Source organism: Equus quagga, chromosome 7 (genome assembly GCF_021613505.1).
Source record: "Equus quagga isolate Etosha38 chromosome 7, UCLA_HA_Equagga_1.0, whole genome shotgun sequence".
Lineage (NCBI taxonomy): Eukaryota > Metazoa > Chordata > Mammalia > Perissodactyla > Equidae > Equus > Equus quagga.
The window spans coordinates 71,320,108-71,336,245 of record NC_060273.1 but is presented as its reverse complement, the minus strand read 5'-3'; the positions used below and the strand labels follow the sequence as shown (position 1 = coordinate 71,336,245).

Below are 16,138 nucleotides of genomic sequence, written 5' to 3'. Positions count from 1 at the left end.
GAGAAACCCATCCCCAAAGCTAAAGTTTGCCCGCAATCTCTGCCTGTCTTACCTAATTTATAAATAGTCTCTTCTTATAACATAATTCTCTCTCTCATGAGGGCAGAGCTTTGCAGTTAGCAAAGCAATTTCATATCCATTATCTCGTTTGATTTTTACAACGAGGGAGCGAGATAAGCAGGACAGGGATTATTTACCCAAGAATCCAAAGCTGGAATCCTCAGTGGATTTCACGTAGAGAAAATCTCTTTTCTAAGGTTACCATCAGCAGCTCAAGTCCCTACCCTGCCTTGGATCATCTAGGCTAGTATTCATAGAGACACTTAAACAGAAGAGAAGTTAAGCCAGGGGAGAGGGGACAGAAGCATTCCTTCATTCCCTGGTCAAGTCTCACAATGTTCCAGGCACTTCACTTGGCTCTGAGGATACTGCAGTGAACAAGACTGGAAAGGTCCTTGGCTTTTATCCAGTGGACAAAGAACTCCAGAGTCAAATCCCCAAACAACTCCAGATCAAATCGACATGGTTTGTTCCTATCACTTATCATCCACGTGACCATGTGGCATCGTCTGTATTGCCACACTACGCTTCCCAAGTGGGAAGAATCACTTGGCTTGAAGAATGACTGAGCTAAGGCAAGCTTCCAAAGGTATATTCTCCCACGTTTTACTATTTAAAGTCAGACAAATTATTACCCTTTAAGAGACCCTAAAAGAACCTAAGAATTATCATACGTGCCGTAATGCAGAAGCACAATCAATCCCAGTACACATTAGACCATTCCAATCCAGGAAAGTGTAGGACTGTGGTTCTCAAAGTTTAATATGCATAAGAGTCATCTTGGCAAAAATATCATTTTCACTAACATGTCCCAGTTCAGTGAATGGGGGCTAGGAATCCATGTTTTTACTAAGCTCCCAAGTGATTCTAATGTGAGTGGTCTCCTGACCATAATTTGAAGGAAAAATGATCAATAAAAATAAAAAGAAAGCCTGCAAATAAAGAGACACAATTATGTTCTCCAAACTTTCAACAATACTGCATGGAGAGTAATGGAAGAAATTGGGAAATTTAGACTGTAAAAGAAAAGCCTGATAAGGGACATGTAACAAAAATATACAGAAAAGGTTGTATCAATATAAAGATGTAGCCTTGTTTTCTCTTGCTCAGGACAGAACGAGGGCTAGTAGGTAAAAGTCATAGTAGTGGAGATTCCAACTCAATATAAGGAAGACCTTTTAAACTCTGGAGGTGCCCAACCATCGAGCAGGCTCATCAAGTGCTAAGATTCTTTTATTGCAGGAATTCAAGTTGTGATGGGACGGCCATCATCAGTGATGACAAGGAAGGACTGGAACAGTGGTGACTATTATAATGATGACGGGAAAACTGAAGGTAGCAATCCTTCAGCTCCCATTAAACCTGTGTACAACTCCAGTGATGTCCACTGTACTGTGATTATTTGCTTATGTGTCTCTTTCTTCAGTTAGGCTGTGAGCTCAGAAAGCCACCAACTCTTGGGGCTGGCCCCGTGGCCAAGTGGTTAAGTTCGCGCGCTCTGCTGCAGGCGGCCCAGTGTTTCGCTGGTTCGAATCCTGGGCGCGGACATGGCACTGCTCATCAAACCACCCACAACGAAGGATATACAACTGTGTACTGGGGGGCTTTGGGAGAAAAAGGAAAAAAAATAAAATCTAAAAAAAAAAACAAAACAAAAAGAAAGCCACCAACTCTTGTTCATCTTTGTATCTACCACCTCATACACAATGCCTGGCTCGTTTGGTGCTCAGGCCACAGTTACTGTGAATCAAACCTTAGATCCTAATAAATCAAGTTCCACAATCTGCAAACCTGGACTTCTGATGACTATCCTGTAATTTTACAAGAAAAATTTGGATTTGACAGCAATCTCTTCCGCTATCAACAGTGAACCCTTGCCATATTCCTGCTTGTCTCTTCCAGGAAAGTCTTAAAGCTTTCGTTGATAAAGGTCTTATACATTTCTTTTACATTTTTTTAGTAACTTTAGTTATTGCTTCTGTGGATGGTAGAGTTTTTCTTAATTCACATTCCACTGGTTACTTCCAGTATGTAGGAGTCACAGAATGTTAAGTGTTATCTAACATCTGGATATCCTTGTGAAATATCTTAATTTTCATAGTGTATTTCATACAGTGGATTTTCCTGGTAGATGAACATATTGTTTATAAATAATGGCAGCTTGGCTCTTTATTTCCCAATTTTTATACCTCATATTTCTTCCTTCCGCCATTTGCATTTTGCTTGTATACTGTTGAACAGTAGAGGTGACAAGGCATCCTTGTCTTACTCCTGACTTGAGTAGGAATACAGGTTATTTCTTCCCTGCTCTGCCATTATGTTTGATGTGAGTTTCCTGGAGTGGGAAAAGTGTCTTCTAAAAGACTAAGAGAGATATTGGTGGATGGGGAAAACATAGCTATAGAACCAGGTGAAAGATGTGACAAGGAGAGAGAAGCTGGCTCCACATTCACTAAGAATCAGTTCACACACACGAGAGACCTCTTAGAATCCATTGTCCACCCTCTTTCTAATATATCTGTGCATACAAATTAAAGCTGCCTGATGAAACATTTACATGGCAATAATTCATGTTTAGAAACTATTTCTTAAGAGGCTATGCAACTTATATATCTAGACAAACTATTTCAATCAGCTAACCAAATGGTATCTCCACTTCCATTTTGATTGTGGGCTGATATTCCCAGAAAAGATCCTTATCCAACAGATAACAACCAAACACAACTGCAGACATCTCTGCTACTGTGTCCATTTGTTACTACCATCTGAGTGATCAAAGTCCTCTCAGAATGTCTTGCAAAAATGTATTTTATTTCATTGGCTACCCATCTCCCTTGTTCAATAATAAAATGTAATGTAAGTCAAAGGGCTATAGGAGGGGCCTGAAATTAGAAGACCACTATTCTAAACCATTGAGGCCAGACTGGCCTGTTTTTAATTCAACCCAGAAAAGTAAAATTCCATTTTCTTAAAAAGGCTTTAAGAGGAAAAAGGTTCCACAATTTCAGTGTTTTCATGACCTGCCTCTCCCCAGTGTGATTCCCAGGTTGCAGACTAAGTCTCAGGGAAGATTTAAAAAAAAGAACCCAGATAATTTTCAATTTTTAGCATTTTAATCCTTCATAAACCTGAAGACATTTCATTGGCAAAAACTGATTGATCATTTGATCATCTACTCCTTTGCAGACACTGTGTGAGACTATATAGTACATAGAGAAGAGAAAGCCAGAGTTTCTACCCTCAAGGAATATTTGGTTTTACAGAAGTTAAATAAGGAATTCTATAGTCTAAAGCAACACAAATGCCATGAAAAACAGTACTGTAAGCAGGCCATTGCCATCTAGAGAAAGCAGAAAAGAACAAACGCCCCAATTGAAGAAATGTGAAAAGGGTTTGTTCTCTGCAAACTATAGAAGGAAGAGTTCAATATCAATGCTGAGGTAGACTTCTTTTAAATTGATTCTTTCTTTCTTTTTGGTGAGGCAGATTGGCCCTGAGATAATATCTGTGCCAATCTTCCTCTATTTTGTATGTGGGATGCCACCACAACATGGCTTGATGAGCAGTGTATAGGTTTGTGCCCAGGATCCAAAACCACAAACCACAGGCTGCCAAAGCAGTGCATGCAAACTTAACCACTATGCCACCGGACCAGCCCCAATTATTTCTTTGAATAGTCACTGGGCACCCAGAGATAGGAATCAACATGAGATTACTAAGAATAGGCCCATCTGATCTAACCTTATTTTATTTTTAGAAAAGGAACTGAAAAATGCCTGGATTTCAACAAGTTACTAGTCTTCCATGGTTCGTAGACAAGATAGAGAAACATGAGCAGGATGGCAGAGTTGATAGACTGATAAATCGCTCCCCAAATTTATCCAAAGAGTCAAGATAAATGTGAGAAATGATAACCCCCAATTCTGACTCTGTGTGGCCTGGGCAAGACTGAACTCTGGAGTCAGAAAGACTTGGGTCTGAATTCTAGCTCCATCGTTTACTATTTGTATGACTTCAGGCAAGTTCCCCTCTCTAAACCTCGGTTTCCTCATCTCTAAAACGATAATAATTATAATACCAACTTCTCTGGTTGTTGTAAAACTTAAGTGCAATGATGTATTCAAAGTTCTTAAATACAGTAACTTGTACACTCTTTTCTGGAGTTACATTAGGCATATAATCATAATCATTATGATTAATAACCTAGAGGAGGTCCCTAGTGACCTGTCACTTTGCCAATGGATGCTCTGGATGAGGAGAATGAAGCCACAGCTATCAAATTCCAAATTTTACACAAGCAGCTATAAATTTGCTCAGGCATCACCCTACATTTCTGTGATTTATATTTTGCCCCATGGCTAGATTTTACATTTACCTCGATTTAACTCCATACTTTCAATACCAGCCAAGTGGTTTTTCTTTTTAAAATCTTTAAGTCTGTCTTCTAACGTTAATTCTTCCTCAGAGCCACAGAAAAGAGTGTAGATTTAGTAACATGGTAGATGATGGTTCCATTTATGGACACAGGGAAGATTCAGGCCATTCGTGGTTAGGGGGCAGGATATAGAAGAACTCTGTTTTAAATGCATTAAATTTTAGATTCCTAAGAGGCACCTAGATGGAGTAGTCAAGGAAGCAAATTAGATGTGGTGGTCTGGAGCTCAGAGGACAGCTATGATCTGGAGACATTAATTAAAGAGAGGTCAACAGCACGAGGATGGTATTTAAAGCTATGGATGGTTAAATCACATAAAGTGAGAATGTGGTCTGAGAAGAGTATCAAGAACCAGGCCCTGAAGAATTCCAACATTCAGAGGCCAGAAAGAGAAGGAAGAACCTGTAAACGATAGTAAGAAAGAGTTGCTGGTGAGTTAGGAGGAAAACCAAGAATGTATGCTGTTCAGGAAACTTAATGCAGAAAACATTTCAAGAAGGAAGATGGGACAAGTGTAAAAGGTCAAACAAGAAGAGTGCTTTCAAAATTTGAAACTTCTATACGACAAAAGTTAACCAAAGTTCAAAAGCACGCAGGAGATGGGGAGGTGCACCTGCAAATTATATAAAAAGAACTAGTATTCAGAAAATAATAAGAACACCCAGAAATTAATAAAAAAATACAACAAGGTTGTCACATAAAGCACCAAACATACAAAGATGCAGTTCACAAAAGGATAAATATACATCAATAACCTTTAAATCAGTCAATAATTAATTTAAAAGAGGTTCAACCTTCCAAATCATCTGGGAAATGCAAATTAAATCAAAGAGCATTTTTAAATTAGCAAAACAAAAACAGATGTATAACACTCAGTGTCGGCGAGGGGCAGGAGTGGGAGCTACCTCACGCCCTGCTGATGAGAGTGCCAATCACTACAGTATTCTAGGAGGTCAAGTTTAAGGTAAACATAACAGTTTTAAATGTACATATATGTCAATAGAACAATTTCTCCTTGGCTAGCTACCTGAAAGAAATACTAGCATAGACACAAAGAAATGTGTTTAAGAGCATTCAAAAGAGTACAGTTTGTCATAGCGAAAGACTGGAAACACCTAGACATCCACTAATGGGAAATAAGTAAAGTTTAACATGTATTTTTAGTATAGAAGATTATTTAGTACAGAACAGTTAAAAAGAATGAGACCTACATGTTCTGAGGTAGAATGATCTCTAAAATGCATTGCTAAGGGATAAAAAGCAAGGTGCAGAAAAGTACATAGAGAATGGCCCCCTTTATATAAAATAAAGGGAGAAAAGTCCATGAATTCATACATTCACTGTATTCATACGTACATTCAATTCATACATACATTCATTCTATGAATGAATTATTCTGAATGCTTGAAAATGCATTGAAAAGACTAGCGCTAACTGTTGACTCTGAGGCTAGCGGAGGATTAGCGGGATAAAAGCTGATTTCACTCTTGATTGTTTTGGTTTTATACTTCTTGACTTCATCTGAATTTGTTGGTGTTCTATTTGTGGGATTTTTAAGAAAAATACGAATTTTTCTTCAGCTGCGTTCAGTTAAAACAGTTGATCTGGAGAATTAATTGTATGATTTGTTCATTTATTCAAGAGTTCAAGTCCCTACTATAGATCAGGCAACATATTAGATATTTGGTATGAAGCAGTGAAAAAAACAGGTAGGATTCCTGTCCTTCCGAGGCTTACCCTCTAGTGGATTCAGGTTTCAAAGTCTTCTCTTCTCTCTATAGGCTGCCCCCACGCTTAAAGCTTCCTCACCTCCACAGAAAAATACCTCAGACCAATTTCCTGCATTTTTCATGACCTCATGAAGAAATGCAAAGTATGAAGAACAACATATAGAAATGATATTCATCTCTAAACTGCTATCTCTGCTTTATAATCACACTGCAGATTTCCAAAAGCAGCAAGGATAAAACAGTACAGTATGAGTAAAATAGGATTTCTTGGGCTGCTCTAGAAACCCTCAAACTCTTCCAATGACTGTTTCTATAGGAAAAGGCCACTCAGTTCTAAACAAACTTAGCAAATGCACTGCTGGAGCATATTCTGCTTGTGAGTTGTTGACAGCCTGTACTCAGGCAACTGTTAGCTTAAATAGCTAAAAACTACCTAGCACCTACACAGAAGTTCTTGTACACACACTTTACTTTATGGTTGGGTCCTTTCTATGACACTTGCTAAGGCAAAATAATTAGAAGAGAATGTCAGCCTCTAGGAGTATCCTTTGAGGCCCTCTCACCAGCTGGAATCTCAACACCATATTGGGCTGTAGCTACAAGTCTGCCCACACGGGTAGCAGAAAATTGAATCCATACTTCTGTGCAGCCTCTGAGGCAAAGCATTTCTATTTCATAGCAATTCCTATTTTCTCTTCTTTTCTTACACATGCAAATGAAAATTCCCCAATTTTCAGCCACCAGAACAGCTGAATACTGTCATCATCAGAAAAATTAAATGTTTGTCTCAAAGAAAGAATTAGTCTTTAGAAATTCCTGTGCATCTCAGGGCAAAGAAAAAAAATGTCATTGACAATTCATCTTTGCTACAGGATGAATGTACCTCTCGCATATGGCTTTTCACAGCTGAGAAAAACTGTAGCCCAGGGGAGTTAGAAAATTCTCAGGTTTAGAGAGAGGCATCATGACCAGTCACTGAACATTCAACTCCAAAGCCATTCCCACCTCCATCAACCTGTGTGACTTGGGTAAATCACTTGACCGCTCCAGGCTCTTTCATATTCCATTTCCTTCCTCATGCTGTTCTCTCTGCCTGGAATTGCTTCCTTGACATCTCCTCCAAGTCTCGAATTCTTTTAAAATGCTGTTTTGTGAGACCTTCCCTGATTCCATGAAGCCAGATCAGCTTCTTTCCTACCCACCTCCCCATTCTAGATTGCCCTCATCTCCATTACATTACTTAGCACACGGCGTTACTCTTGGACATTTATTATTCTATTTATTTCAGCCTATCATGTTATTTTATGACCATCTTAGAGTATCAGGCAAGATGATACTACTACTAATCCTACTAATATTAATAAGAGTATTAGCAGTATTATGAGTGCTCACTATGTCTCAGGCCCTATATGAATACATTATCTCTGTCACAAAAACTCTATGAAATGGATATTATTATTGTTACCATTGTTTTACAGTTGAGGAAAATAAAACCAAGAGAGATTATACAAATGGTTAGTAGTGGCACTGAGAGTCAGAATAAAGTCTATTTTACCTTAAAGCCCATGCTTTTAACCACCATCCTAAAATACTACCTTGTGAATAATAGTAGATGATATTTACTAAGTGCTTACTAGGTGTCAGGCTCTGTACTACATGCTCTATGTACAGGGACTAATTTGTTCCTCACAAAAACCCTGGGATGGAGATATAGTGATTACGATCTCAATTTTTTAAAAAATGAAATTAAGGTTCAGAATGGTTAAATGACTTGCCCAAGGTCATAGAACTATGGAGACTGGATCTGAATCTAGGTCAGTCCTTCCCCAGAGCCTGAATCCTTACCCATGACTATTCCATGACCAGATGGTAGAATTTTCCTTAATCTTTGCAAACATTCACAGGTTTTCAAGAATAATCCCTGTGCAAACAGAAAACTGGAGAGTTAACTCTTCTGAGTCACGCAAATGAACAAACTCTCTCAAGCCCCTAAGTACTCACCTTAATACATGTGTGGATCCATTAATGGTTGTGGTTGAACAGGGGACAGTCTGGCCCAGAATAGAAGGTCTTCGGTAGCGTTCATCATCACAGCAGAGGACGATGAGGAAGGCACGTCTAAAAGACTTATTCAAGAAGGCGTAGAGAAAGGGGTTCAACCCAGAATTGATGTAGCCGAGCCAAAGGAAAGTGGTCCACAGCTGCCCGGGGACAGTGTAGTCTATGAATGGATCCACAATATTGGTGACAAAGAATGGAGCCCAGCAGAGGCAGAAGCAACCCATGATGATGCACAGGGTCTTGGCTGCTTTGGTCTCTGTTCTCATGCGATGAGTGCTATGCTGGTCTGCCGGCTGAGGCCTGCCCTCTAAGGGGGCTCCTGCCCGTTGTAACATCTGGATCTGGTGGGCATGCTCCTTAGCTGTGACATAGATGCGATAATAGGCCAGCACCATGAGGAGAAATGGGATGTAGAAGGCCACCACAGAGCAGGTGATGGCATAGGGCTTGTTGACCATGAAGATACAGTACGTAGAGTTAGAGTTGTGGTTGAACTTCCTTTTTTCTATCTGAGAGTTGGAAGAAGAGGAGAAATGAGGAAGTGAGGGAGAAAGGGACGGAAAAAGTAAAGAGGCAGAAGCAGGAAGGGAATGAGAAAAATTGTAAGAAAAGAAAAGGGATGAAAAAGAAGAACAGAAAAGGAGGGATTGGAAGATAGAAAGAAGGGGAGGTGGACAGGGAAGGAAGAATAAGCAAAAAGGGGAAAGGAAAGAAAGAAGAAGGTTTATCAGCCAAGCTTCCATTTTCTTATAAGCCTACAGCACACAGAACCACGATAGTAGAAGAGGAATATAACCATATCCCAGGCTCAGAGGGCTTGTCCGTCCACAAGGGGCTGAAGGCCCCAGGAAAGAGTAGAAATAAAACAGGGACAAAATCATTCTTCACTCTACCTACCCGACCAATAGTGGAGTGAGCCTCTCCTCCCTTCCCCGTCTGCTTGCACACAATGTATCTGCTGGTAAAAGTCTTCAAGCTGTGGCTCACCTCCTCTAAGACTGTTTGGCTATTCTTCTATCTCAGCATTTCCTCCACAAAATTTAGAATTAGCTTATCAATTCCCATAAACATTTTCCAGGACTTTGATTGGAGTGAGAATGATTGAGGAAGACTGACATCTTTACAAGGTTAAGTCTTTCAATTCACAAACATGGTAATTCTTTCCCTTTACTTAAGTCTTTTAAAATTTATTTCAGTAATATTTTATAATTTTTCATGTAAATGTCTAGCACATCTTTAGTTAGATTTATTTCTAAGTATTTGATATTTAATTCTATTGCAAATGGTACCATGTTAAAATTCTTAATCCTGTTTGTTGCTAGTATGTGGAACTCAGTGAAAATGTTTTGTATTAAGAGCATAGACTCTGAAGTCCAGGAAGCCTGGGCTTAGGTATAGTCCCCACCACTCCCTAGCAACGTGACTTTGGCTAATAACTTAACTTGTCTGATCCTCAATTTCCCGGGGACGATAATGGGATTTACTTCATAGCACTGTTGTGAGGCCTGAGTGAGATAATGGTGATTAAATTAACATGGGGCTCAGCACGCAGTAAATGTTCCACATTTGTGGCCATTATTATTATTATCCTACTGCCTGTTGGAAACTTGAATTTCATTTCCCCCAAGAATGATAAAACTGAAAGTTTGAAAGAAGAGGGATAGGATTCAAGAAAACATCCATACAGTCTCCCTTGTCCGGACCCCCTTTCACTTCTCCACTCCTTTGTCCCCAGCATTTCTTTCAGAAGCCCAAGGAACTCTTGGTCTGACATACCACATGCCAATCCTGGCCCAGGCTTGGTTTGGATATCCTTTCCTGGACAAAGAACAAGGCAAGATTAGGGGCTGGGAATGGGGTGGAGAGAGGAAGGGGCAGCTGCTGCTCTAACTGGTCCCTTTGGGCCAGAGCTCGCTCTCAATCTCTCCTCTCCATTCCCCCTCCTATATCCACACAGTCCTGAGATCAATTTTAAAGTGACTGCCTAACAGCTTCCTAGAGAACATATATTCCCGCTAATGAATCCAGACCATAGCTTTTGATCTTCAAGTCCGGTATTACAAACGTAGTATGTCAGAGCTGGACGACGCTTAAGGATCATCGAAACAGGGGATGGCAAATGCCTGGCACACGTGCCACAGGCTGTTCTCCTACACCACTGGAAGATGCTATTCTCCACTGCGGACCAAGGGATCTCCTCACACAGCCCTTCAGGAAGTGGGTCAGTGACAGAGCTAGGCTCAGGGTTCAGTACTCTTGACTCCTGGCCCAGGGCACTCTTCATTATCTAGAAGCCTCCACCCACAGGTTTTCCGTGGGTCACTGTAAGCCTCGTAGACTCGCAGCATGAAATGAGATGAAGGCCTCTTGCGGCACATTGCATACCTCAGGCTCTGGAGGCTGACTGCTAAGCTTTGAACACCTGTTCTGCTATTCACTAGCTGTGTGACATTGGGCATATTACTTTACCTTTTTTGAGCCTGAGTTTTCTCATCTGTGAATGGAAAAATTATAATTTTCCCAAAAGCATGTTGTCAGGATTATATGTATTTATTCTACTCTCTGGCATACAGCAAGCTTTCGAAAATGTTAGCCTGCTTTTTTTAGTTGTTGCTGTTGTCACTTAGACACTATCAGAATCTTTCTTAGAATATCCACCTAACCTGATATTGCTTGTTTATGTAGAACCCCAAGCAAGAAAAGTTAATCAGACAGTAAACCAGTGGGGTCTGCGTGGGTACTCACCAAATCAATTATGCCAATGTTATTCCAGCCTTGCATTATAGGGAGAAAAGAGATAAACATGGGGATGACCCAGCAGCCTCCCAGCATTAATGCAATGCGCAGAGGGGTCATCTTGTTCCTATAGACCAAAGGCTGGCAGCAGATGGCGTAATACCTGGAGAGAGAATAGAGGGGTGGGTGTCATGGGAAAGAAGGAATGAGGAGGAGGGGGATAAGAAGTGATGAGAGAGAAGAGGGGAGAAGAAGAGGGATGGAGAAGGAAGAGAGAAGCAAAAAAACAACAGAGGAAAGAAAAACAACAATTATACAATAAAGTGTTATATTGGCCAATGAGTTTCTGCTAATATAAATAGAAACGTTAGATCACATCTGAGAATCATTGCCTGGAGTCGGCTCCACCTCCCTCTTCATCTCCCAAGGAAGCCAGATGCACACTTGAGGGTCTGCTCTGTTTCAGGCACAGTTCCAACACTATCTTCATGCTTGGGCATTTTACCCTGGGCATGTCCAGACCCCCGGGCCTCAGTGTCCAGGCATCTGTGGCCTTCTTTGATAACACCTTGAGGTGGCCCAGGCTTGGCCCTACATCTGAGCTCTAAAAACTGTATCTCAGATTTGTCTCTGTCTTCTTGATTACCTGTCTATACTGAGGTGATGCCCTAAGTCAGTGTGCCTTAAATTGTGGTCCAGGGATTCTTCCCTGGTCCTCTGCATCAGACTCATCTGAGGAGGCCTACTTAAAATGCAGATTCCAAGGATGCCCTGAATCAGGAGGGAACTGGAGTTGATGAGGGACCTGGAGTTTGCATTTTGACAAGAGCAATTCATTATGGCTGTTTGCTAAGTATGTCCAGTTCCCCCTTCTGGGCACATGCACTTCCTGGCCTCCTTGTGGTTGAGTCAGGCCAAATGAGTGGTCTGGCTATAAGTCATGAACAGAAGTGACATGTGTTACTTCTGGGCTGGGCCATTTAATTGTTTCTCTGATGCCAAGAATGTAAAATTTCAATATTCCTGTTCCATCATTTCCTACCACTGGTAGAAACCACCTCACCTCCATTTATCAGGGTCTGATCTTCCTCATGGGACCACTGTTCATCCTTTTTTGAGTCCATGTTCTGCCTATGGTACTAGCTTTCTTCTACCACACTCCATGATCTAGTCTCCAGGTCCCAGTCTGCTTCTCGCATGTTATTCCATCCTTGGAGATCACCACTCTCATCCCCAGGCAGTTTATGGAATTTGACAACAGGCAAAAATACTGCAGTAGGTCTATCAGCTTCTTGTCTTTGAAAGAGTCAAAGAATAAGTACAAAAAGACAGCCTAGAGGCTAAGTCTATTTAAGATTTTATACCATTTAATGATGAGCCACCCCCTTATACTCCTCATTTTATGCAGTTCTCTTTGTTACTTTTTCCCACCTCTTCTTTTCTTTTCTTAATTCAAAGAATAACTAACATAACAATAGCTATATTCTTTGAAGAGGTGGTGGTAGGATGAATTGGGAGAGAGGGTGGAACGAGGAGAGCCCAGTATTGCAAGCATGGGATCTTGGTGCCTCAGGGCTGGGAGGGGAGGCTATACCCTTCCCTCCAAGGCATCAAGGAGCAGCTGACCACACTGTGCCAGGCAGCTTCCTGTGGCCAGAGAGACAGTGAGTGTCCTGACCTGGACCAAAGTGCAAGGAACAAGACCAAAGAATGGGAGAGGGGCTAACTCAGACACTCATTTTCTCCATCTATAAAACTGACATGGTAGCCAAATCTAACTAAAGAGAACTCCGTAATGGAAACAACCATGATTAGCTGCAATTCCCTCCATGTTCTTGACTTATAAGAAAGGCAAATTGTATCAGAGTGGCAAATTTTTCTGAATGGCTATATTAATAAGCATCAGGGGTTTATTATTCACACAGAGTTAATGAGGAATTTGGAGTATATGAAAATATACTTTTTGTTCATATTTTGCTCCCTTCCTCGTTTTCTGCTAGAGGGCCTAGATTAGACATTTGCTTTTGTACATTTAGCATCCTTCCCCCTTTCTCTTGGTAATAACATCCCAAATCCTTTAGGAATTCTCTCTCCTGTTTCTGTAGTGTTGTTAGGAAAGCAAACGATGGGACTCTGACTTTTCCAGCCAGGGAGTGACCCAATCAGACTTTCTCCTGGAACTCTGCACATCATGCAGAGTGATGCGAAGATGGGAAAGTCAGCCGAGGTCCCACAGCAGCCTCCTGGTGGGGCTGGGAGTAGCTCTTGCTCCTTGGATCTTTGGGGCAGCCATGCTCTAGTCCCTTCAAGTCCTCATTCTTTAGCTCTTCCTTTAATTAAATAAGCCACCTTGTATCTTTCCAATAAATTCCCTTTTTGCTTAAGGTGTTGTTATGAGTTGGATTGTGTCCTCCCTCTCCCAAAAGATATGTTGAAGTCTGAACCCTCAGTACCTTGGAATATGACCATATTTGGAAAAAGGATCTTTACAGAGGTAATAAAATTAAAAACAAGGCCATTAGGGTGGGCCCTCACCCAATATGACTGCTGTCTTTGTAGAAAGGGAAATTTGGACACACACACAGATATACTCAGAGAGAAGATGGCCATGTGGAGACGGATGATCGGAATGATGCATCTACAGGACAAAGAACACCAAGAATTGCCTGAAACTAGGAAAAGGCAAGGAAGAATCATTTCCCGACAGGTTTCAAAGGGGGCTTGGCCCTGCTGACATCTTGATTTCAGACTTCTAGCCTCTAGAACTGTGAGAGAATGAATTACCTGTTGTTCCAAGCCACCCAGTTTGTTGTACTTTGTTATAACAGCTCTAGAAAACTAATAAAGTTGGCTAAAGGCAGTCTCTGTTACTTGCAACCAAGGTATCCTGCCTCAGTAAAAATGGTTTTGAGGGGCTGGCCTGGTGGCGCAGCAGTTAAGTTTGCAGGTTCCACTTTGGTGGCCCGAGGTTTGCCATCTCGGATCCCGGGTGCGGACCTACGCAGTGATTGTCAAGCCATGCTGTGGCAGGTGTCACACATATAAAGTAGAAGAAGATGGGCACAGATGTTAGATCAGGGCCAGTCTTATTCAAAAATTAAAGGAGAAAAAACATGGTTTTGAATGTTGGACATGTCCTTCACGATACTTTGTTCTGAGTAAGAACATCTTTGTTTTATTCAACACACTTCCAGATCACAGCTCAAGTTACAGCATCCCTTCATCCACCACCCCAAAGAAGGCAATGGACGGATAAGTGAAGAATAGATGCTGCCCTATCTTTGCTGCATAATTTATGATTTCTGAGGTTTGGAACAGGTGCCAGATTTGAGTAAAGACAGGATTTCAGGAATTTTGGTTGGATCTCCAATGTCACATAAATCCAAAAGTTCATAAAGACAAGGCTGAATTAAATATCTTGTGGGACAAAAGGTAAGTTTGAGGAAGCAGGATGTCTTACCTAAGAAGATTCTTTCAATCTCCATTAGTGGGTGTGGATGTTTAGAGCATTATGTTGGGAACACAATAGAACTCACAGAAGAGGACTTTAGAATATATGGTTATATCGGTGCTCAGAGCATTTTAATGAAAGCCTTTCTTTCTAAGTCTAGCTTGGCCAGGGTGATTGCCTGATTCCCACGGCACGATGGATATCCTGTGGACAATAAGATGGTCCCATGTTCTGCTGTCCAAATGTTCTATGATTTAATCTGCATTACCCTAGGTTACTAGGAGCTGCCTCTACAGACAAGCAAACAGTGGTGACAGGTTTCCTCTTGAAATTCAACTTCAAGGGGGATACTGTGGATGCAGCACACATTTTACAATCCCTTACACATTTTACATATACGGTCAGTGCCCTGGACAATGAATGCCTGAAATAAAGATGCTTGGACAGCTCATTCCATAGGGAGCTAAGCTCGGACACATCCATGGCCTCTTTCACAGACAGTTGCAGAAAGTTACTCTTGCATGATGTGGGGTGGTTGGGCAAGCCTGGGAAAAGTCCTTTATCTCCTACTTTAAAAATTAGCAGGACCAGCCTGGTGGCACAGTGGTTAAATTCCCACACTCCACTTCGACGGCTGAGGGTTCGCAGGTTTGGATCCCGGGTGTGGACCAAAGCACCGCTTGTCAAGCCATGCTGTGGCAGGCGTCCCACATATAAAGTAGAGGAAGATGGGCACGGATGTTAGCTCAGGGCCAGTCTTCCTCAGCAAAAAGAGGAAGATCGGCAGCAGATGTTAGCTCAGGGTTAATCTTCCTCAAAAAAAATTAGCAATAAGTGAAGGGAAAAAAAAGAATTTTATTTTATTTTAACTAGGTTGTCTGAACTGTGCATGAGAGGTAAAGATGAATAAGAGAAATACCAAATTGTGTCTAGGTACATGTTTTACTTAAATCCTCTCCTCTACATCTTCCATCTGGTGCTCTGTCTTACTATAAACATAATTTGATTTTTAAGCGGCATGGAGTAGACACTGTAAGGTTTTTATTTGGAACTCAGATTATATTACTCACTTGACTTGATGGCTTCAAGATTCTTACCAAGGCCTTGGCCCTCTTGAGGCCGCTGCCCTAAATAAGCCACCTCACGTCTTTCAACTATCTTTCCTTACAACTTTCTAATCTTTGCTTTCTAGCAAAGAATTTAGAAAAACAAACATCCTCTTGAAGCCTGCGCACAAGAATCTAAATTCAGTAGGCGAAAATAAACACCACTGAACAAAATGATTAATAAAAACTGAGTTCTAGTGTTAACTGTCCAATGAAACTTCCTTAAAATTCTAAACTTGTCTAAAGATCAAAGACCAGATAGAAATCTGATAACTTGATTTTTACCTTTCATGGTTACTTTTTAATTCCTATATTTAGATTATAGTACCCCTTCAAATAAAAAAAAATATTTATCCTATCATGAACTGCCCCCAAAACACATACACCACCACTAGGCAGAAGTAGCTAGTGAAATTTGCAAGTTCTTTGGAGGTCAGGCAAAGGGCACTGGCTGAGTTAATAACAACAGCTACTCTTCATTTACTTACCAAGGGCTCTACTGTATTATCTCAGAGTCCTCACAACTACTTTTGAGACAAGAACAATAAATGCACCATTC

At 41.0% G+C, this 16,138-nt stretch overlaps 1 protein-coding gene across 12 annotated transcripts in view; it reads right to left on the bottom strand.

Annotated features, from left to right (window-relative positions):
* HTR4 (5-hydroxytryptamine receptor 4) overlaps positions 1-16,138 on the bottom strand; it is a 181,489-nt gene that overhangs the window by 59,896 nt on the left and 105,455 nt on the right. For 9 of the 12 annotated variants that reach the window (XR_006889299.1, XR_006889298.1, XR_006889297.1 and 6 more), the window contains 3 exons: positions 11,032-11,185; positions 10,063-10,104; positions 8,227-8,795 (listed from right to left, as the gene is read on the bottom strand). Coding sequence is in view for 8 of the 12 variants with exons in the window: in XM_046665700.1 (XP_046521656.1) it covers positions 8,227-8,795; positions 10,063-10,104; positions 11,032-11,185 (765 nt within the window). In the remaining 4 variants the exon portion in view is untranslated. Of the gene's footprint in view, positions 1-8,069; positions 8,147-8,226; positions 8,796-10,062; positions 10,105-11,031; positions 11,186-16,138 lie in introns of those variants that run through there. The other 3 variants (XR_006889300.1, XM_046665703.1, XM_046665705.1) reach the window with 2 other exon arrangements.